Raw genomic sequence first — 17,500 nt, 5'->3', positions numbered from 1 at the left:
ACAGATAATTAACGTAAGTGACTGAAAGTGTTAGTGGCAACGAAGCTAACAGTGGCGGCAGCTAGGGATGAGCCTCCTCCGAAGTGATTAGACGAACGCCTCCGAAGATTACACCAATTGACAGTGCAAGCACAATAACCACGCAGAGTACAACCACAAACAAGCCTGTGTTAGTAGAACGAGGAGTCTTCATACTACAAGTGGAACAAGACGATATCCAGCGAAGATTGAGCAACGACGCGACTGACGAACGACAAGATTGATGAACGACGAGACTGACGAACGACGAAGCTGAAGAACGACGAGGTTGATGAACGATGACACTGAAGTACGTAAGGAAGACTAACATAGAGGCAGTCAAGTCAAATCAACTTACTGAAGGTATGAATGAAACAGTCTTGCGATTTATACCTCAAATATAAACATTCCTAAATTCACCGGTGATGAAAACACCTTAGGAGTTAATAAGTTCCTTAACTTCATTGATACATTAATTATAAGCAAAAATATAACAGATGAAAAAAGGAAAATAGAAATTTTAAAGGAAGATATAGATCCTGAGAAGGGTAAAGCTAGGTTTATCATAAATTTCCAGCAAATGGAAGATATCAACTAATATGAAGCCTATAAAAAAGCCTTCATTAAACCTTTTATGTCAAAGTGTGATCAGGATCCTATCAGGTCTTAAGTTAGAATGATCAAAGAAGTTAGAACAAGTGAATCAGACACAGAGTACTTAGCTAGATTAGATAGATGGTCAAAAGACATGAATTCTATCTTGATAGATTCAAATTGGATAGAAAGATCTAGTGACAAAATGAAAGTTTCTCAGGTAATAGAATTAATCACATTTGGATTGTTAACCAAAAATTCTAATGATTTAACGGCAGAAAAGCTGCATAAAGATCTCAAGTCAACTATGAATTTAGAGGAGATACATTATCTTCTTCAAGGGTACAGTGAGACCAGAATCATAAATCCATATGTGATGACAGTGGGACAACAGAAAGAAACTAGGAACTCTATAAGTGAGTATAAGAAAAGAGAATTAGGACATAGACAGAAGGTTAGAAGTCCATCCAGGGATACTAGAGTTGTATGTTACAATTGTAATACTTGGGTACATAAAGTACAAGACTGTTTTTATGGAATTATTTGTAGAAATTGCAAATATGAGGGTCTGTATGTATCATAAAAAGATAGGACATAAAACACATGAATGTAGAAATTTTCGTATGCATCAGGAAACAAGAGGAAAAACCCCAGACACAGAGTAAACTAATATTACAGAACTCCCCATATATATACAAATACACAGTATTGTCTTAAAGATAAGAGTGATAGAAGGGTGAAAGAAAACTCCAACATCAAAGATAGTTATAAACAATTGAAAAGACTTCTGTAAGACCTCTCATTGTTGGTAGAGTGTTCAATAAACCTATTCAAATATTAATTGATACAGGTTCTGTAGTTAATATTATAACTAGTAGAGTTCAATCCATTACTCGTTGCAAGGAGTAACTGGAAAACAGTTAAAAACATTAGGTATGGTTGAGCTAGAAGTCATCTTATATACAAATGAACATTTGCATATTCCAGTGATAGTTGTAGAAGAATCTGTTTTTCCAGGAGGTTTATGGATAGGATTTGCAACTATGAGAAAAGAGAACATGGTGATATGTTCTGCTGACTTAGGAATCTTTGTGAAATCACAGTTAATCCCATTTTCAAATCAACCAGACTTAAGACTAGTGACAGAAATCAAGGAATACCTAGAAATAGCTAGGAAAAATAATTTTTTTACTTTAGATAACGAGGCCGAGCGGTTCAGACCAACAGAAAGTAAAGCCACATATAGTGAAAACAACTCAGATGTTCAAGAAATCCTAGAAATTACTAATTCTTCAACTACAAATGAAACCTTGCAAATTGTGGATGATGGCGTAATAAAGTTGACATTATTACACTCCAGAGCAGTTGACAGGGTAGCAGTGCAGTTGAAAGGAGTCACTGTAGTCTCTGAAATTTTAACCATCCCAGAATCAATTAGATTAAAAGGTTTGAAATTGGACTCAGAGATTAATAATCAAAAAAAACATGGTAGAAATATTAATTATTAATACTTTGAATAAAGATATAGTCTTAAGGAAAGGTACACAAATAGGATGTTTTCAGGTATGTACAAACCCCATTAAGATTTTAAATGGGAGTACTGAGGATGTGGAATTGCCAATTTCATCAATCTGTTCAGTTCAGGAGGAAATAGTTAGGAAAGAAATACAAGAATCAACTAGAACCTACTAATTGCCCTGAGTTGGATGAAAGTTTAGTTGCTCTGCTTGTGAAGCACAATAAAGCAATTGCTTTGCCGGGGAACGCCTTAGGCAAAACATTTGTTCTAAAACATCAGAATAATTAAAACCAGGAACTCAGCCTATTTATATTCCTGCCTACAGAGTTCCTCACTCTAAATTAGCCGTAGTAGATAAACTGATCACTGAAATGTTATCGCAGGATATCATTGAACATAGTAAAAGTCAGTGGAACTTTCCTTTGATTCTAGTGCCAAAATCAGATGGTACTATGCGTCCAGTTATTGATTATAGGGAATTGAATAAGCACACCATACGTGACAGGCTACCATTACCAGTGATAGGGGACATTTTTAGAAGTTTGGGAACTGAGAATAGATATTTTAGCACTATAGATATCAAATGTGCTTTTTGGCAAATAGAGTTGCATGAAGACTCAAGAGAGTTCACAGCATTTTCTACTCCAACGGGACACTATGAGTTCAAACGAATGCCATTTGGGTTATGTAATAGTCCATTAACTTACATGAGATTAATGAATACAGTTATAGATGGGTTGTTAGGAAACACTACCAGTTTATTTCTAGATGATATTCTAATAGTTTCCCAGACAGCGGCTGAGCACTTTAAGAAATTAGATTTGATATTCTCGAGACCAGTTGAAGAAGGATTGAAAGTGAAACTTGAAAAATGTAAGTTCTTGCAGGACAGTGTTATTTATTTTAGACATAAGATAGACAGGCATGGACTAGTACAGTGAATTCAAAGTTTGAAACAGTAAAGAGTTTTCCAGTTCCAAAAAATGCAGAAAAAGTTAGAAGTTTCTTGGGATTGACAGGATATCATAGAAAATATATTCAACGATATGATATATATAATATATATACATATATATGTGTGTGTGTGTGTGTGTACAGTATATGTATATATATATATGTATGTATATATATATATATATATATATATATATATATATATATATATATATATATATTGTGACGCCTATGGGGAAGGGCCAGGTTCAAAAACTAGAGTTCTGCTTAATAATGATTATTTCCTTCAAAAGAAACAAATAAACAAGAACGAAAAATAGAAGTCGCCAAAACTAACGAAAAGTACAATGTCCGAAACACGTAAATTCACAAAGACAAATAAATATCAGACAATGGGTTTCTTAGAACATAAATGGCTAAGATTGCCAAGACACGTATATATAAGTGTCGATCAAAATATCGACATTCAAATAAAGAAAAAAATAGTCTTAAAGACAATTTGTGGTAAGGTCGAGAAAATTCTACGACTAAAAGTCTAAGTCCAACAAAGTGGACGAGTTCTAGCAAAGCTAGACTAAGATGTGAGATTAGTGCAATGGGACTCTGGTTTAAGCAGAGACCGTCAATCTCTCGTGAAAATACAAGTCGAGATGAAACTACGACTATAAGGTGTAAGTCCAACGTAGTGGACGAGTGTATGGGAGCTCCGATAAGCAGAGTCCAGCTTGACCGTTACAAGCAATGATATATATAGACTCTTCTCCGTAAGATCCGGAGAGATGCCAAGTGTCGCTAGACGCGACGATTAACAAGAGTGTTTAGGAATACTTCCTAGTACATACACGGATATTCTTTACATCAATGAATAGATAATGATATTTGATAAAGTTACCTTGTCAATCTTAGATAAGCAGAAACTTAATAGTTTTTTATATGAAAATCTATACGTACGTAAATGTAAGTTAGGGACGCAGTTGCCAAAATATTGGTTCACATGATTATTTCCAGAGCGCACGTAAGCTATGCACGTTCTCACGCCGGCGTTTCGGCGTCCGAATGCAACGGTAATGTGCAATTTATCTTAATCTTGCGTAAATCAATTCCTAAGATTGACAAGATAGATCCTGTAGTCGTAACTATATATATATATATATATATATATATATGTACTGTATATGTATATATATATATATATACATATACAATGTATATGTATATGTATGTATGTATATGTCAAGGACTACTATTACACAGGACGTGCGCACCCAGATCCCTGGGTCCGCTAGCGGAGGCCATTGCTTTCTTTGTAACCTAACATTTTATATTGGACAAATATATCAAAACTAGAAACCTAACATTGTATATAGGACAAATATATCAACTATTGACTTATTCAATGCAGTATAAGTTAATATAAACATTTATAGTCAAATAAGAAACTATTTTTAAGGCACTGTTATGCTTTGAAATTTCAATTTTAGCCGGACCTAACAGGTATTATTGTATGAAGTTAGTGGACACCAGGATTGGCGATTTTTTTTTTTCTTTCTTTCTTTTTAGAAATATAAAAAATCGTTTTTTTGTTTGTTTTTTAAATCAGATTTATTTGATTTAAATAGATTTCTTTTATAGATTTTAGATATGGGATTGATATCTGATACGCGATCTGATTGCTAAAGGACATTTTAGCATATCAATATAAGGATCACTGTTATATAGACTTGCCACAAGTATACAAGGAGCGGTATATCACTGTGCAGCCCACAAGTTTCAACAAACTTGTTCTAGGTAAGCAGCTTCTCACTGAGTCAGTTGTTGCTTTGGAATCAGCCAGGAAGGATGTCTTCTGGACCTGGTAGAGTGGTTCCTTCAGGCAGAAAAAATTATCCTGTCTGGAATTATTTTGAAAAACTACCAACAACTTCTGGCAAAGGGTACCGAGCTAAATGCAAAGACTGCAGCCAGGAACTACAGGGCATTGTGTCAAGATTAAAATCTTACAGAGATAAATGCCAAGGTCAGCCACAGCATACAGAAGAAGAAATTGATGACCCAGGTAAATAATTATACTTATATTGTGTGCATTTCTCCCTTTTCATACGCAACTATATAAATTTGGTGAACAATGGAGAGCATGTGCAATAAAAATGTGAAGGCCTAAAAAGATGATACTTCAACTTCATTACTTCTAAATTTGGGTAATGACTATATCACTATAATATACTGTATCCACTCAACTTTGGGGCCTAGATGATTGTTATTCATTTCATTCAACATTGTGTAATATATTTCATAGGTTCCATTGGAATTCAGCCCACATGGGATTCAGCCCAAAGGGATTTAGCCTAACCTAACCCAACTAACCCATTATTTTTAGTGAATTTAAAAGTGGACTGAATCCTGTGTGGGCTGAATTCTAAGCCCACCTGTTTCATATCCTGTTAATTATTTTCAAATAATTTTGTGGCTTGTGTGAATATGATCATTATCTAAAAAAAATAACTATTGTACTCAAAAGTAACCTAAATCACACTGTCTTCATTCATTTATTTATTCATTTATAAATTATGCAATATGCTAAAATTTTCTGTTTCCATTTCAGGATCTGTATCAACAGCTTCAACCCCATCATCATCGACTCCACTTGAATTATCTGCAAACCTGACTCCACCATTAAAAAGGTCAATATCAGACTCCTCCACAGGCGCCACTTCTAAATCATTTTCATCTAAAAGAAAGTCATCAACATCTCAGGACAGATTTATCATAAAAACTTCAGCCTCTCAAAAGGAAAATCTCGACAAAGAAGTTACAAGAGTTACATTTGCTACAAATTCACTATTTCGTCTTGTTCAGCATCCTCAGTTTCTGAAGATGGTTCAGAACCTGAGGCCAAGTTATCCATCCAGAAAAGATATTGCTGATAAGTCCTTGGATCTTGAGTATGAAAAGGAATATAAAAAGTGTGCAGATGACCTCAATATTGAAACTGTATGTCTTTCAATTGATGGGTGGTCTAACATCCATAATGAGCCCATAATATGTGTCACTCTAACAATATCTACTGGTCAGATTTATTTAGTTGACACAATAGACACATCAAGGAAACCTCACACTACTGAATATCTTCTACAACTTGTACAAAATTCGATCAAGAAGGCTGAACAAGATTTTGGTTGTCACATTGGAAGTGTTGTGACAGACAATGCAGCAAATGTCACCAAGATGAGAAAACTCTTGGAGGAATCGAGTGAACCTGAGCTTATACCGTTCCTTGTATACTTGTGGCAAGTCTATATAACAATGCTCCTTATATTGATATGCAAAAAATTTCCTTTGGCAATCAGATCGCATATCAGATAGCAATCCCATAATATTTAAAATCTATAAGAATATATTTAAATAAAATAAATCTGATTTAAATAAAAAATATATATATTTTTTTATATTAAAAAAATACTAATAAAAAAATCGCCAACCCTGGTATCCACTAACCTCATACAATAATACCTGTTTCTTATTTCACTATAAAAGTTCATATTAACTTATACTGCATTGAATAAGTCAATAGTTGATATATTTGTCCTATATACAATGTTAGGTTTCTAGATGTGATATATTTGTCCGATATAAAATGTTAGGTTACAAAGAAAGCAATGGCCTCCGCTAGTGGACCCAGGGATCTGGGTGCGCACGTCCTGTGTAATAGCAGTCCTTATCAGTACAAATCAAACCATAAAATAAAACAAAAACAAAAACCAAGACTAAAAGACACAAAGAAATTTGATTACAAAGTGTCCACAAGAATAACAAAAGGCAAATAAATGGCAAACCGACATAATAAAAATATAAAAAATCACGGTCCGTGTGGTGCTTCTGGGTCCGGACCGTGATTTTTGATATTTTTATTATGTCGGTTTGCCATTTATTTGCCTTTTGTTATTCTTGTGGACACTTTGTAATCAAATATCTTTGTGTCTTTTAGTCTTGGTTTTTGTTTTTGTTTTATTCTATGGTTTGATTTGTACTGATAAGTACATACAGGACGGTTAGAGCGGTGACAGATGACTCGTGTAGTGCTTTTGTGTCTGGTCTGTGCCCTTTGATATTTTGTTTTTGCCCCTTTTTATTTTATTGCTTATTTTCGGAGGGGCCATTTGGTGACACTCTGTACTTACTCCGTTTTCAATTTCTGGGTGTCGTTTAGAATTGGTTTTGTTCCATTTATTATGACATGTGTTATGAGGTTTTTGTCAATTCTTTTCATTTGGGTGACGCTTTACACAAATTTGTAATTACCTTTTGTCATTCGGAATGGGTTCTGATTTTGTTCAACTTTGTACACTCCGGTGGGACCTGTCCCAGAGAACATCGGTACACTATTTAAATGAATCCTTTTGCTTACTATGTATAACCCTGAGGACGAACCCCGGACAGGGTTCGAAACGTCGGTAATAAATTCTGTTACTCTGAGTCCAGTGTTTCGAATTTTTTCCGATATATATATATATATATATATATATATATATATATATATATATATATATATATATATATATATATATACATGCACACTGAATGGTTCCCAGTGATCAATTAATATCTTTTTCAACCACAAATTACTTTTAATTCCATGCCATCGCAATCGAGACTGAGCGTCGCTCGAAGGAGGCATCCGTTGGAAATTGAAACGTAGACGAGCCGAAGATTCGAACCCAGCTAACCCGTAACAAAGTTACAGTGACTTAAACCAATACGCTATCAAGAGAGATATAAGTTGAGTACGACTTTCTTATATTTGTATGCTCGAATTACATACACCTACACGAAATATCGCGCTCAACTCGGCTCGTCCACGTTTCAATTTCCAACGGATGCCTCCTTCGAGCGACTCTCAGTCTCGATTGCGATGACATGGAATTAAAAGTTATTTGTGGTTGAAAAAGATATAGATATATATATACATACACACATATATATATATATATATATATATATAAATATATATATATATATATATATATATATATATATATAATATGTAGGTATCTACATATGTACATACACACACACACGCATATATATATATATATATATATATATATATATATAGATTATATATATATATATAGTACACACACACACACACACACACACACACACATATTTATATGTATGTATATATATATATATATATATATATATATATATATATATATATATATATAAAAAAAACAAACTATAAAATATATATATATATATATATATATATATATATTACTTATTTATTTCATCTTTTTGTAGATGATGGCTGTGATGACCGTGGGTGGAATGCATGTAGCCCTGGGCTGCGTCTACGCATTTTCGGGCGTGGCACTGCCCCAATGGGATGGCATCCGTACGTCCCTCAAGCTCTCAGTAGAAGACGGCAAGTGGATAGGTGAGTTCCACTTTGTGGATAGATAGGCGTCCATTTGTGTATAGGTGAGTACCCACTTTGTGGATAGATGGATTCCAACTTGTGCATAGTTGAATGCCACTAAGTAGATAGGTGGGTACCACTCTGTGGATATTGGGTACTACTTCAAGTGGATAGTTGGATGCCATTTCAAGTGGATAGGTAGGACCCACTAAGTAGATGACTGGTTGCCAATATGTGGATAGATGTATACCATCAAATAGACAGGTGGGACCCGTAAGCGGATGGGTGGAACCCAATAAGTGGATTGGTGGGACCCAAAATGTGGATGAGTAGGCACCACCAAGAAGATGGGAAAGTAGCCATTATCTTTCCTATAACCGCAGTAGCTCAGTAATGCTGATTCGGTTTCACGTCGCGAACTCCCCCCCTCCCCCTCTATCAGGAGGGTAGTACGGTGCCCTTTGCAGAGGACTTTGTAGCGTGGAATTTAATGAACCATACCCTTGGTCCAACACAGTTTATTAAAAAAACCAGTTTACATAACAGATGAACGAGTTCTCAAAGACATCCTTGCGCGTAACGTCACATGCAGCAACTCACACGACAAATTAACCCTCATCATATACTACAAAAACACAAAAGTCTCTAACCTTATAATGAGAAATAACATAAATAAAAACAACTCTCTCCTCAAAGAGACTAATGTGGTGTACCAATTCACTTGCTCCGAAGAAGATTGCACACTTCCCCCCAATGCTTCTTATATTGGTGTTACCACTACCTCTGTGAGCAGGAGACTCACAATGCAAGCCCTTGAAGGAAGTATACCCAAACACATGATACAAACACACAACAAAACTCCAAACAGACAAGATCTAGTCAACAATACAAAAATACTTAGACAATGTAACAACAACAAGAAACTACACATCTTGGAAAGAGACTGCATTACACAATACACCCCTATCATTAATATACAGACGGACACAGTTAGTACTTTACAACTGCACAACGAGGCTGCGTGGCAACAACGACCAAACGTCCGGCTATAGTGATCTGATGTCTAGCTACGTCCCGCTGAAGCGAAGACCTCACCTCCGTCCAGTACCTGAAGCCTAGCTATGACCTAACTCTCCAAGTTCCTTTTTTACTCTTATCTAAACTCCTGCTTTGTATATTTATTCTTACCTGAAGATAGTTGTATGATTCAATCGAAAGCTTGTATTTTAAGTTTTGTATAATGCTTTTCGTTATAATAACACCATGGATCTCGGAAGCCTTGTGTTTGACCTTCCCTCAAGAATCAAACAAACTATTCGGAAAATTGAGAAAATCACTAAGAAGATAGTGGATATTAAATTACCTTTGGTGTACAATCGAACATATACACACATATACCAAAGGCTTTTTCCCCCTACACGGGGGTAGCCAAAAAAAAGAGGCATAGAAACCACTTCCACCTATTCCATTTCCTATATATTCCACTCCCCTCCATCCCCCTCCCTCCCTGTTATATTGGCACCTCCTGGATGACGAGTCAATTGCATCCTGTCCACTGCCCTGGGTCAGAAGCAGTGTCGCAAGACACAGCACATCCACAGCAAGGCCGCTTCATAAATTCGGCGCCCCCCCCCCTGCAGAAAAGGAGAAGGCGGGGAGAAATCCCTTCGGCCTGCGTCAATCTTTTTTTTTTTATATACATACTTCTTCACCCCCCCCCATCTCCCACCCCCTCACCCTCATGCATCACAGCATCATCTATACACAACCCCTCTCCATTCACCCCTATCTTCTGTCCTCTCCCGTCCTATCTCCACAGACATTCCTCTCTTTTGTATTGCCCCTTTTACCCTATCCATCCATCTCATCCTAGGACGCCCCCTCATATTCACTCCTTCCACCTCTGCCTTCCACACTTCTTTTACTAATCTTTCTTCACTCATTATTTCCATGTGTCCAAACCATCCTAATACTCTTTCAGCAACCCTATCCCCCAGTTCCCTTTCCACCCCTGTTCTCCTCCTCACCTCCTCATTTCTCACACTATCTAGCCTAGTAACCTCTATCATACTTCTCAGGCATTTCATCTCAAACACATTCAAACTCCTTCTCTCTTCCTCTCTTATGTTCCATGTTTCTGCCCCGTACAGTACTGTTGGCACCATCCCTCCTTCATATAACCTCCTCTTAGCATCCATTTCCAGATGCCCATTTCTCATTACACTTTTTAATCCACCAAGGCATTTACTCGCTTCTCTCAATCTACATTCTACCTCCATCTTTACTCCTCCCTTTCCTGCCACATTCGCACCCAAGTATCTAAAACTATCCACTTCCTCCAGTCTTTCACCCTTAATGATTGCTTCCAGCCTAATGTCACTCTCTCCCCTTGTACATCTCATCACTTTACTTTTGCCCATATTTATCTTCAGCTTCCTTCTTTCACATACCTTCTCAAACTCTGTCACTAACTTCCTCAATCCCTCCTCTGACCCTGCTACAAGCGCAATGTCGTCAGCAAACAACAGCTGGCTCACATCCCACTTTTCTCCATTTTCTTTAATCATCTCCAACCCATGACCCACTACCCTTGCATTCACCACTCGCACCACCCTATCCATGTATAGACTGAGCAGCTAGGGCAACATAACACATCCCTGACGAAGTCCCACCTTAACCTCAAACTATTCACTCTCTCCATTTGTATTCCTAACACAAGTTCTACTACTCTCGTAAAAATTCTTGACTCCTCTCAACAGCTTTCCTCTTATCCCATATATCTGCAGTACCTCCCACAGTGCCTTCCTGTCTACCCTATCGTAAGCCTTTTCCAGATCTATAAAAGCCCAAGAAACATCCTTACCTTTTCCTATAGCTTTCTGATATATCTGTCTTACCACAAAAATCTGATCTACACAACCCCTACCTGTCCTAACCCACACTGTTACTCACCAATATACATGTATATATATATATATATATGTGTGTGTGTGTGTGTGTGTGTGTGTGTGTGTGTGTGTGTGTGTGTGTGTGTGTGTGTGTGTGTGTGTGTGTGTGTGTGTGTGTGTGTGTGTGTGTGTGTGTGTGTGTGTGTGTGTGTGTGTGTGTGTGTGTGTGTGTGTGTGTGTGTGTGTGTGTGTAGAATCATTACAAAGAAACAATATTTTAGTCATACATATTAAAACCGTGAAAAATAAGAGATATAAGGAAATTTAATTAGAATTAACTAATAGTACATAATAAGAGAATGAAAAATATAAACCCTACAATGTAGGCACTTAAATTTGTGTGAACTATGATCAACTAATATAATCTTTCCTTCCCTATATAGGTCCATGTCCAGTGACATACTGCTCAATCTTGACCCCTGTTAACCACTGCTAATTCTTCATACATTCCAAAAACGTCCAAATATTGGAATGAAAAGACGTTATTTGTTTCTCAAAGGCCCTATACCATCCTTCTATATTATTACTATTTATTGGTGTGTTATCCAAACCAGAATTATAGATATTCCACATTTCACGAGGGAATTTAGGTAGGCGGCGATGACGACTTCTATCTGGTCTCCCTATCCATGTATCTTCATAGTATTCAATAAAATCTTCAGATTCAGATAGGAAAACTTCGTTTTCACACAGAGCTTTGAATACGTTGACTACTTTTTGCACCGCCACAAATTACAATGTACCCAACATTGGAAAGCTTATATTACTTGTACTAAGAGAATTCGAAGACTTGTTTTAAATTACAACGAAAATGAGTGCATCATTGAATATTTGAGAGGATTAGTTCATAAATTTATTATTTAAACTTTAAATAATATCAATTGGCACATAATTTAAATGATTACATTGTCAGTGATATACTTTTCACTCTTTTATTATGCATTATTAAATACATTCTTAGGGAATTTCTTTATTTATCTTATTTTTCATGGTTTTAAAAGTATGACTAAAATATTATTCTTTGTAATGATACTGCATATATATACATTTATGGGTTTGAAATATAGAGTATATATATGACATTAGAATAAGCATTATGAATGAATAAAAGTTTGCCATTATTGTTTTGAAAATACTTATTACTTTTCGTTAATTACTTTTTGTGCCATCATATACTTTTTAACAAAACGTTTTACGTTGAACTTTCCTCACGATGAACTTTCCTGACGGTCAATTTTCACCACAGTGAACTTTCCCTACGGTGAACTGATGGCGGTGAATTTTCCCGAGGTGAATTGATGGCAGTGAACTTTCCGTACACGATGAAACGGCCTGTATGGGGGGTACTGACTGCCTGTTTTATGTAGTTGATATTGTATGTAGTTTAGTGACGTTTCTATGTATCAAAACCATCTAATCGGCTTGTAGGTTGGAATATATATATATACATATATATATATATATATATATATATATATATATATATATATATATATATAATATATGATATACATATATATATACATATATATATGAGAGTAATTCGCTAATAGCAGCGACATCAAACCGATAATTTTTGTGACAGTTGCATGCAGGATTCGAACCCGCTGTACTCGGCCAGGTACTCGGGAAGGTAATTTACGGATGGCCGAGTACAGCGGGTTCGAATCCTGCATGCAACTGTCACAAAAACATATATATATGTATATATATATATATATATATATATATATGTGTGTGTGTGTGTGTGTGTGTGTGTGTGTGTGTGTATACATACATACATATATATATATATATATATATATATATATATATATATTCCCTCGTTCTACCACCTTCCTACAACCTCTCCTCTACCATCTCCATGACCCCACCTCTTTGGATGAAACATTGTCCTTTTTTTTTTTCTTTTTTTTTTTTTTTATTTTTTTTTTGTATGTCTATATACTGTTAGTATTGGTATAACATATTTTTTCAGTCTAGGTGGCCAGCCTAGAATTAACAAAGGGAGAAAGAAGAGAATAAAAATCCACCGTTTAATCGCTGCGGTATAGTTCCCTTAAGTACACTGGGTATGAATACTTCCGGATGAACTCATACAGGACAAATCCTCAAGGATAGAAACGCTGGTTGTTGCTGATAAAGTACTTGTTTATGTAACATTCTTTCATCACCTGGAATTGACTACTTTCAACACTGAAGAAAATAATGTGACTTCCAAAGACTATTACTTCTTGTTTTTAGATCACTTAGTTGAGAATATGAACACAGAGAACAAGTATTTGCATTTTTTTTTAATCTCTTGATGCCTACACTAGGGAAGTGTTAACCATTATATACTCTTTGCAAACCAGTGGTTCTTATTCTAGTTACATATGGATCCTTGTTTATGTAAATATATTCCCTAGTTCTTTGGAAATCACGTCAACCCTGGATAAAATCAACGGGTATTCAGTAAATAACCCCCAAGGATTTGATCTGTGCCCCTTTGAACAACCCCAGGGGACATTCTTGGGGATACCTGTACCTCAGGTCAAGAGCCACTGGTCTCAAGTGTTGTTGACCCTTGATCTTAAGGATCTTTCTCTTTCAGCATCTATCCCCATCCTCACGAGCATTCCGGGAACGTTGATCTCTGGAGTCCTGGCAGAATCCTTTGGCTGTCGGATCTGCCTCATCGTCGGGTGTCCGATATTAGTGGCTAGCTGGGGTGCCATCATCGTAGCAACATCCTTCTGGCATCTACTGATGGCCAGGATAATCCAAGGATTAATCAGTTAGTACCATTTCCCTCTAAAGGATATCTGGACTAGATAATCTGTACCATTTCATCTAAAAGATACCTCCTCTAGTCCCTTGTACAATTTCATAATATGCTTACTCCAACTTTGTGTTCCAGTTAATCGGTCAAAATAATGAAATAGATTACAGAGATTTTCGTTATCATTAAACTCTCATGAAACTAAAACTAGACCATTCTTCCGGCAGTCGCCCTCATCTTGGTCAACGTGAGTGTTTACGCCGTGGAGATCGGGTCCATGAACCACCGCGGGGTCTTGGTGGCCACGACAGAGGCCATGATTATGTTCGGGATCCTCTCCACCTACGCGCTCGGGATTTTCATGACTCCATCCTCCATAGCGATCGTGATGGTCGCCCAGCTCTTGGTCGTGCTCTGGGCACTCCGCTTCATCCCCAACTCACCACTGTGGCTCCTGAAGAAAGGAAGGGTGAGTGAGTCCAGGGAGGCTTTGCGGTACCTGCGAGGAGACTCCTACACTGAAGAAGAGGCTGACGAGATAGAAGCTTCCGTCATGGAACAACGAAAGGAGGCTAAGGGTTTGAAGACTCAATTGGAGTTAATGAAGGACAAGGGTGTTTTGAAAGCAATGTTCCTCTCCATTTGTATTCTGCTCGCAAAGGAACTGACGGGACAGTACGTCACCGTCGCCTATACTGTTCAGATTTTCCAAATGGCCGGGTCGAGTGACGACCCATTCTGGTGTTCCTTTTACATGGGACTTATGAAGTTCTTCCCCGTGTTCATCTGCTGTTTCCTCATGGAACGAATGCCTCGTCGGAAACTCCTCATCTGTGGGCAGCTCCTCGGAAGTGTGGGCATGGCCATCGTCGGCTTGTTCCTCGTAAGTCCGAAACTTGGAGCGGATCCAGATATCCTGAACACTAATGGCTGGATTCCTCTTTTCGGCATCTTAGTATTTACCTTTGCACACATGGCTGGAGTCGGCGCTGTTTCATGGGCTTTAGTCGTTGAACTCCAGCCTTCCAGTGTCCGGAATCTCAGTTCCGGAATAGTCAACAGCCTCTTTGGAATGTTCCAGTTCCTAATAGGTTTCTCCTTTCCTGATCTTATTGGTCTCATGGGCGCGGGTGGAGTTTTTCTATTCTACTCTGGTGGAGGTTTACTTGGAGCACTCTTCGTGGCTTGTTTTGTGCCCGAAACAAAGGGACGAACATTGGCACAAATTCAGAGACATATCAAGGGCAAAGGCCAAACAAAGGTGACGCTTGTCTAGTTTTTTTCTATGTAAATGCTAGTGTAATTCCCGTCACGTGATCCCTGTAGCATCGATCTCGTGTCTTTGTCTTGAGTCCCCAATGAAAATTTCACTGCGCCATAACATTCGCATCACGTTCATAGTACATAACCCCTTCGAAATCCTCATCAATTTAGATGGTCTTTGATAAAGACATTTATGAAGGTTGCCATGATTACGATTACCATCACTCTCATATCTAAACTCTATAGTAATAATAATGATTGTTGTTTTGAATTCCATTGACTAAACCCATAACCCCACAGCGACTGGCAACAGTCTTCGAAACCTTCTATAGATATCTGATAAGAAACCTTATGCCACCGTCTGTGTTGTATTAGTGTGGGAAGTTTCTATGCCATTGGGCCATAGTCGATGGAAGAAGGTAGCAACAACCGGTTGTCAGCTCTCCAGGTGTGAAAAGGTTAAAAAAAAGTTGATAGATCTTGGGCAGTCTATAAGCATAGCCTGCATAGGGATCTTAGTATTGATGACATCAATAAACTGAGGTCAGTGAATTTATAAAATATCTTGATCTAACGGTAGATTAGAACACTATGTACCATACAGTGGTGACTGTTCTTTCAGACCCTCAGGTATACACCCCCTGGACAATGCAAACCTTGGCATTGGGATATATGTACTCTAGGATGGGAACCCATGCTGGGTTTCGAAGACGAGCCGTAGGGGGAAGATGATTCCCTTTGACGTCTATCTCTTACAGGTACCCATCGTTGGTCCCTATCGAAACTTCGTAAGTGCCATAACAAATAAGGAAAGGTCTGTCGGGAAACGAAAAAAAATATATATATATAGAAATACTCTATACTTCTGAATGTATATTTTTATGACCACGCCTGCATGTCCCTAAAGGCGTTATCACAGTAAGCTATTTTTCACCGACTTTTGGAGTAGATTTGCAGCACACAACTTTCGGGAGGTAGTTTGATATGCTGTAGGAAAATGAATTTCCCTCAGCATATCGAATATTATTTTTGGAATTTTTTGTCGAGAAAACAAAATAGTTTGCCATAGTGGTTTTACAGCGGAAAAAATTTCTGGAGGTGGGTGGTACCGTCGATTAATCATGGGTTGGAAGAAAAATAGCCCGTGATAACCCCTTTAGAGGGCAGAATGCAAATATGTCGGGTAATAAGAAACATTTTCTAAAGCCAAGACGATGCTCTTATTCATACAAAGATCTTACGCAGAAAATGTAGAAAATTATAAATATTGTGAACTAATTAATTACTGACAATGATCAGTTTGTTCAGTAAGTGGTCACTATGGCGGCATCTGTGATAATAAATTGTTCGGGAGTTAACTGTGGTTGTCTGAATATCATATTCCTTAATGATTCACTATATTAAGCGAACATTTAGTTGTGGTTGGTGACTGCGACTAAATGAAAATGGACAAGTCAATGAGACTGTAAGCAAAAAATAGTGCAAGGACTTCATATACTATGTCCAAATCCAGATGAAAACTATTTATAGAAACTTTTTGATAGAGAACATAATAGTAGAAGCTTCATGTTATGGACTGTTTAAGATAATTAGTAAAACTGTTGATCAACACAGTATGAAAGTATTATCGCCTCGAATGTTCATTTGTAATTATTATTATAATTTCATCTATTTCTTTCCTTTTACAATATAGTTCAAATAGTTCATTTGTTATGATGAATACATAGTTCGTGAAAGGAGACGAATGAGGCTTTCTTTCAGACTTTGAGGATAATCCCACAAACATTAATTATGTAAACGAGAATATATTTCGCCAGTATTTGGGAAAATTAATAGATATTTGGTATTTTATAACCTTTTTGGCGATGCTAAAAAGGCCAAACACTTTCCCTCTCTGTCAAAATCACTCGTCAACTCATACACTACCTATGGTGGGGATGCTCACATAGTCAAATCACAACGAAACTACGATTATAGTATCTAAACTCTGCCAGGCTACCGCAAACACACAGTCACACATA

The 17,500-nt window shown here is 37.1% G+C and overlaps 1 protein-coding gene across 1 annotated transcript in view; it reads left to right on the top strand.

Annotated features, from left to right (window-relative positions):
* Nucleotides 1–16,879, top strand: part of LOC143025245 (trehalose transporter 1-like protein) — an 83,811-nt gene extending 66,932 nt beyond the window's left edge. Inside the window, exons 3-5 of the mRNA XM_076184705.1 lie at nucleotides 8,390–8,525; nucleotides 14,049–14,231; nucleotides 14,444–16,879. Of these exons, the coding sequence (XP_076040820.1) occupies nucleotides 8,390–8,525; nucleotides 14,049–14,231; nucleotides 14,444–15,492 (1,368 nt within the window). The 3' untranslated portion in view covers nucleotides 15,493–16,879. The remainder of the gene's footprint in view (nucleotides 1–8,389; nucleotides 8,526–14,048; nucleotides 14,232–14,443) is intronic.
* The last annotated feature ends 621 nt before the right edge of the window (nucleotides 16,880–17,500 follow it).

Source organism: Oratosquilla oratoria, chromosome 5 (genome assembly GCF_046742065.1).
Source record: "Oratosquilla oratoria isolate Oo_2021 chromosome 5, ASM4674206v1, whole genome shotgun sequence".
Lineage (NCBI taxonomy): Eukaryota > Metazoa > Arthropoda > Malacostraca > Stomatopoda > Squillidae > Oratosquilla > Oratosquilla oratoria.
Note: the sequence above shows the minus strand (reverse complement) of the source record. Positions and strands in the feature narration are given on the sequence as shown.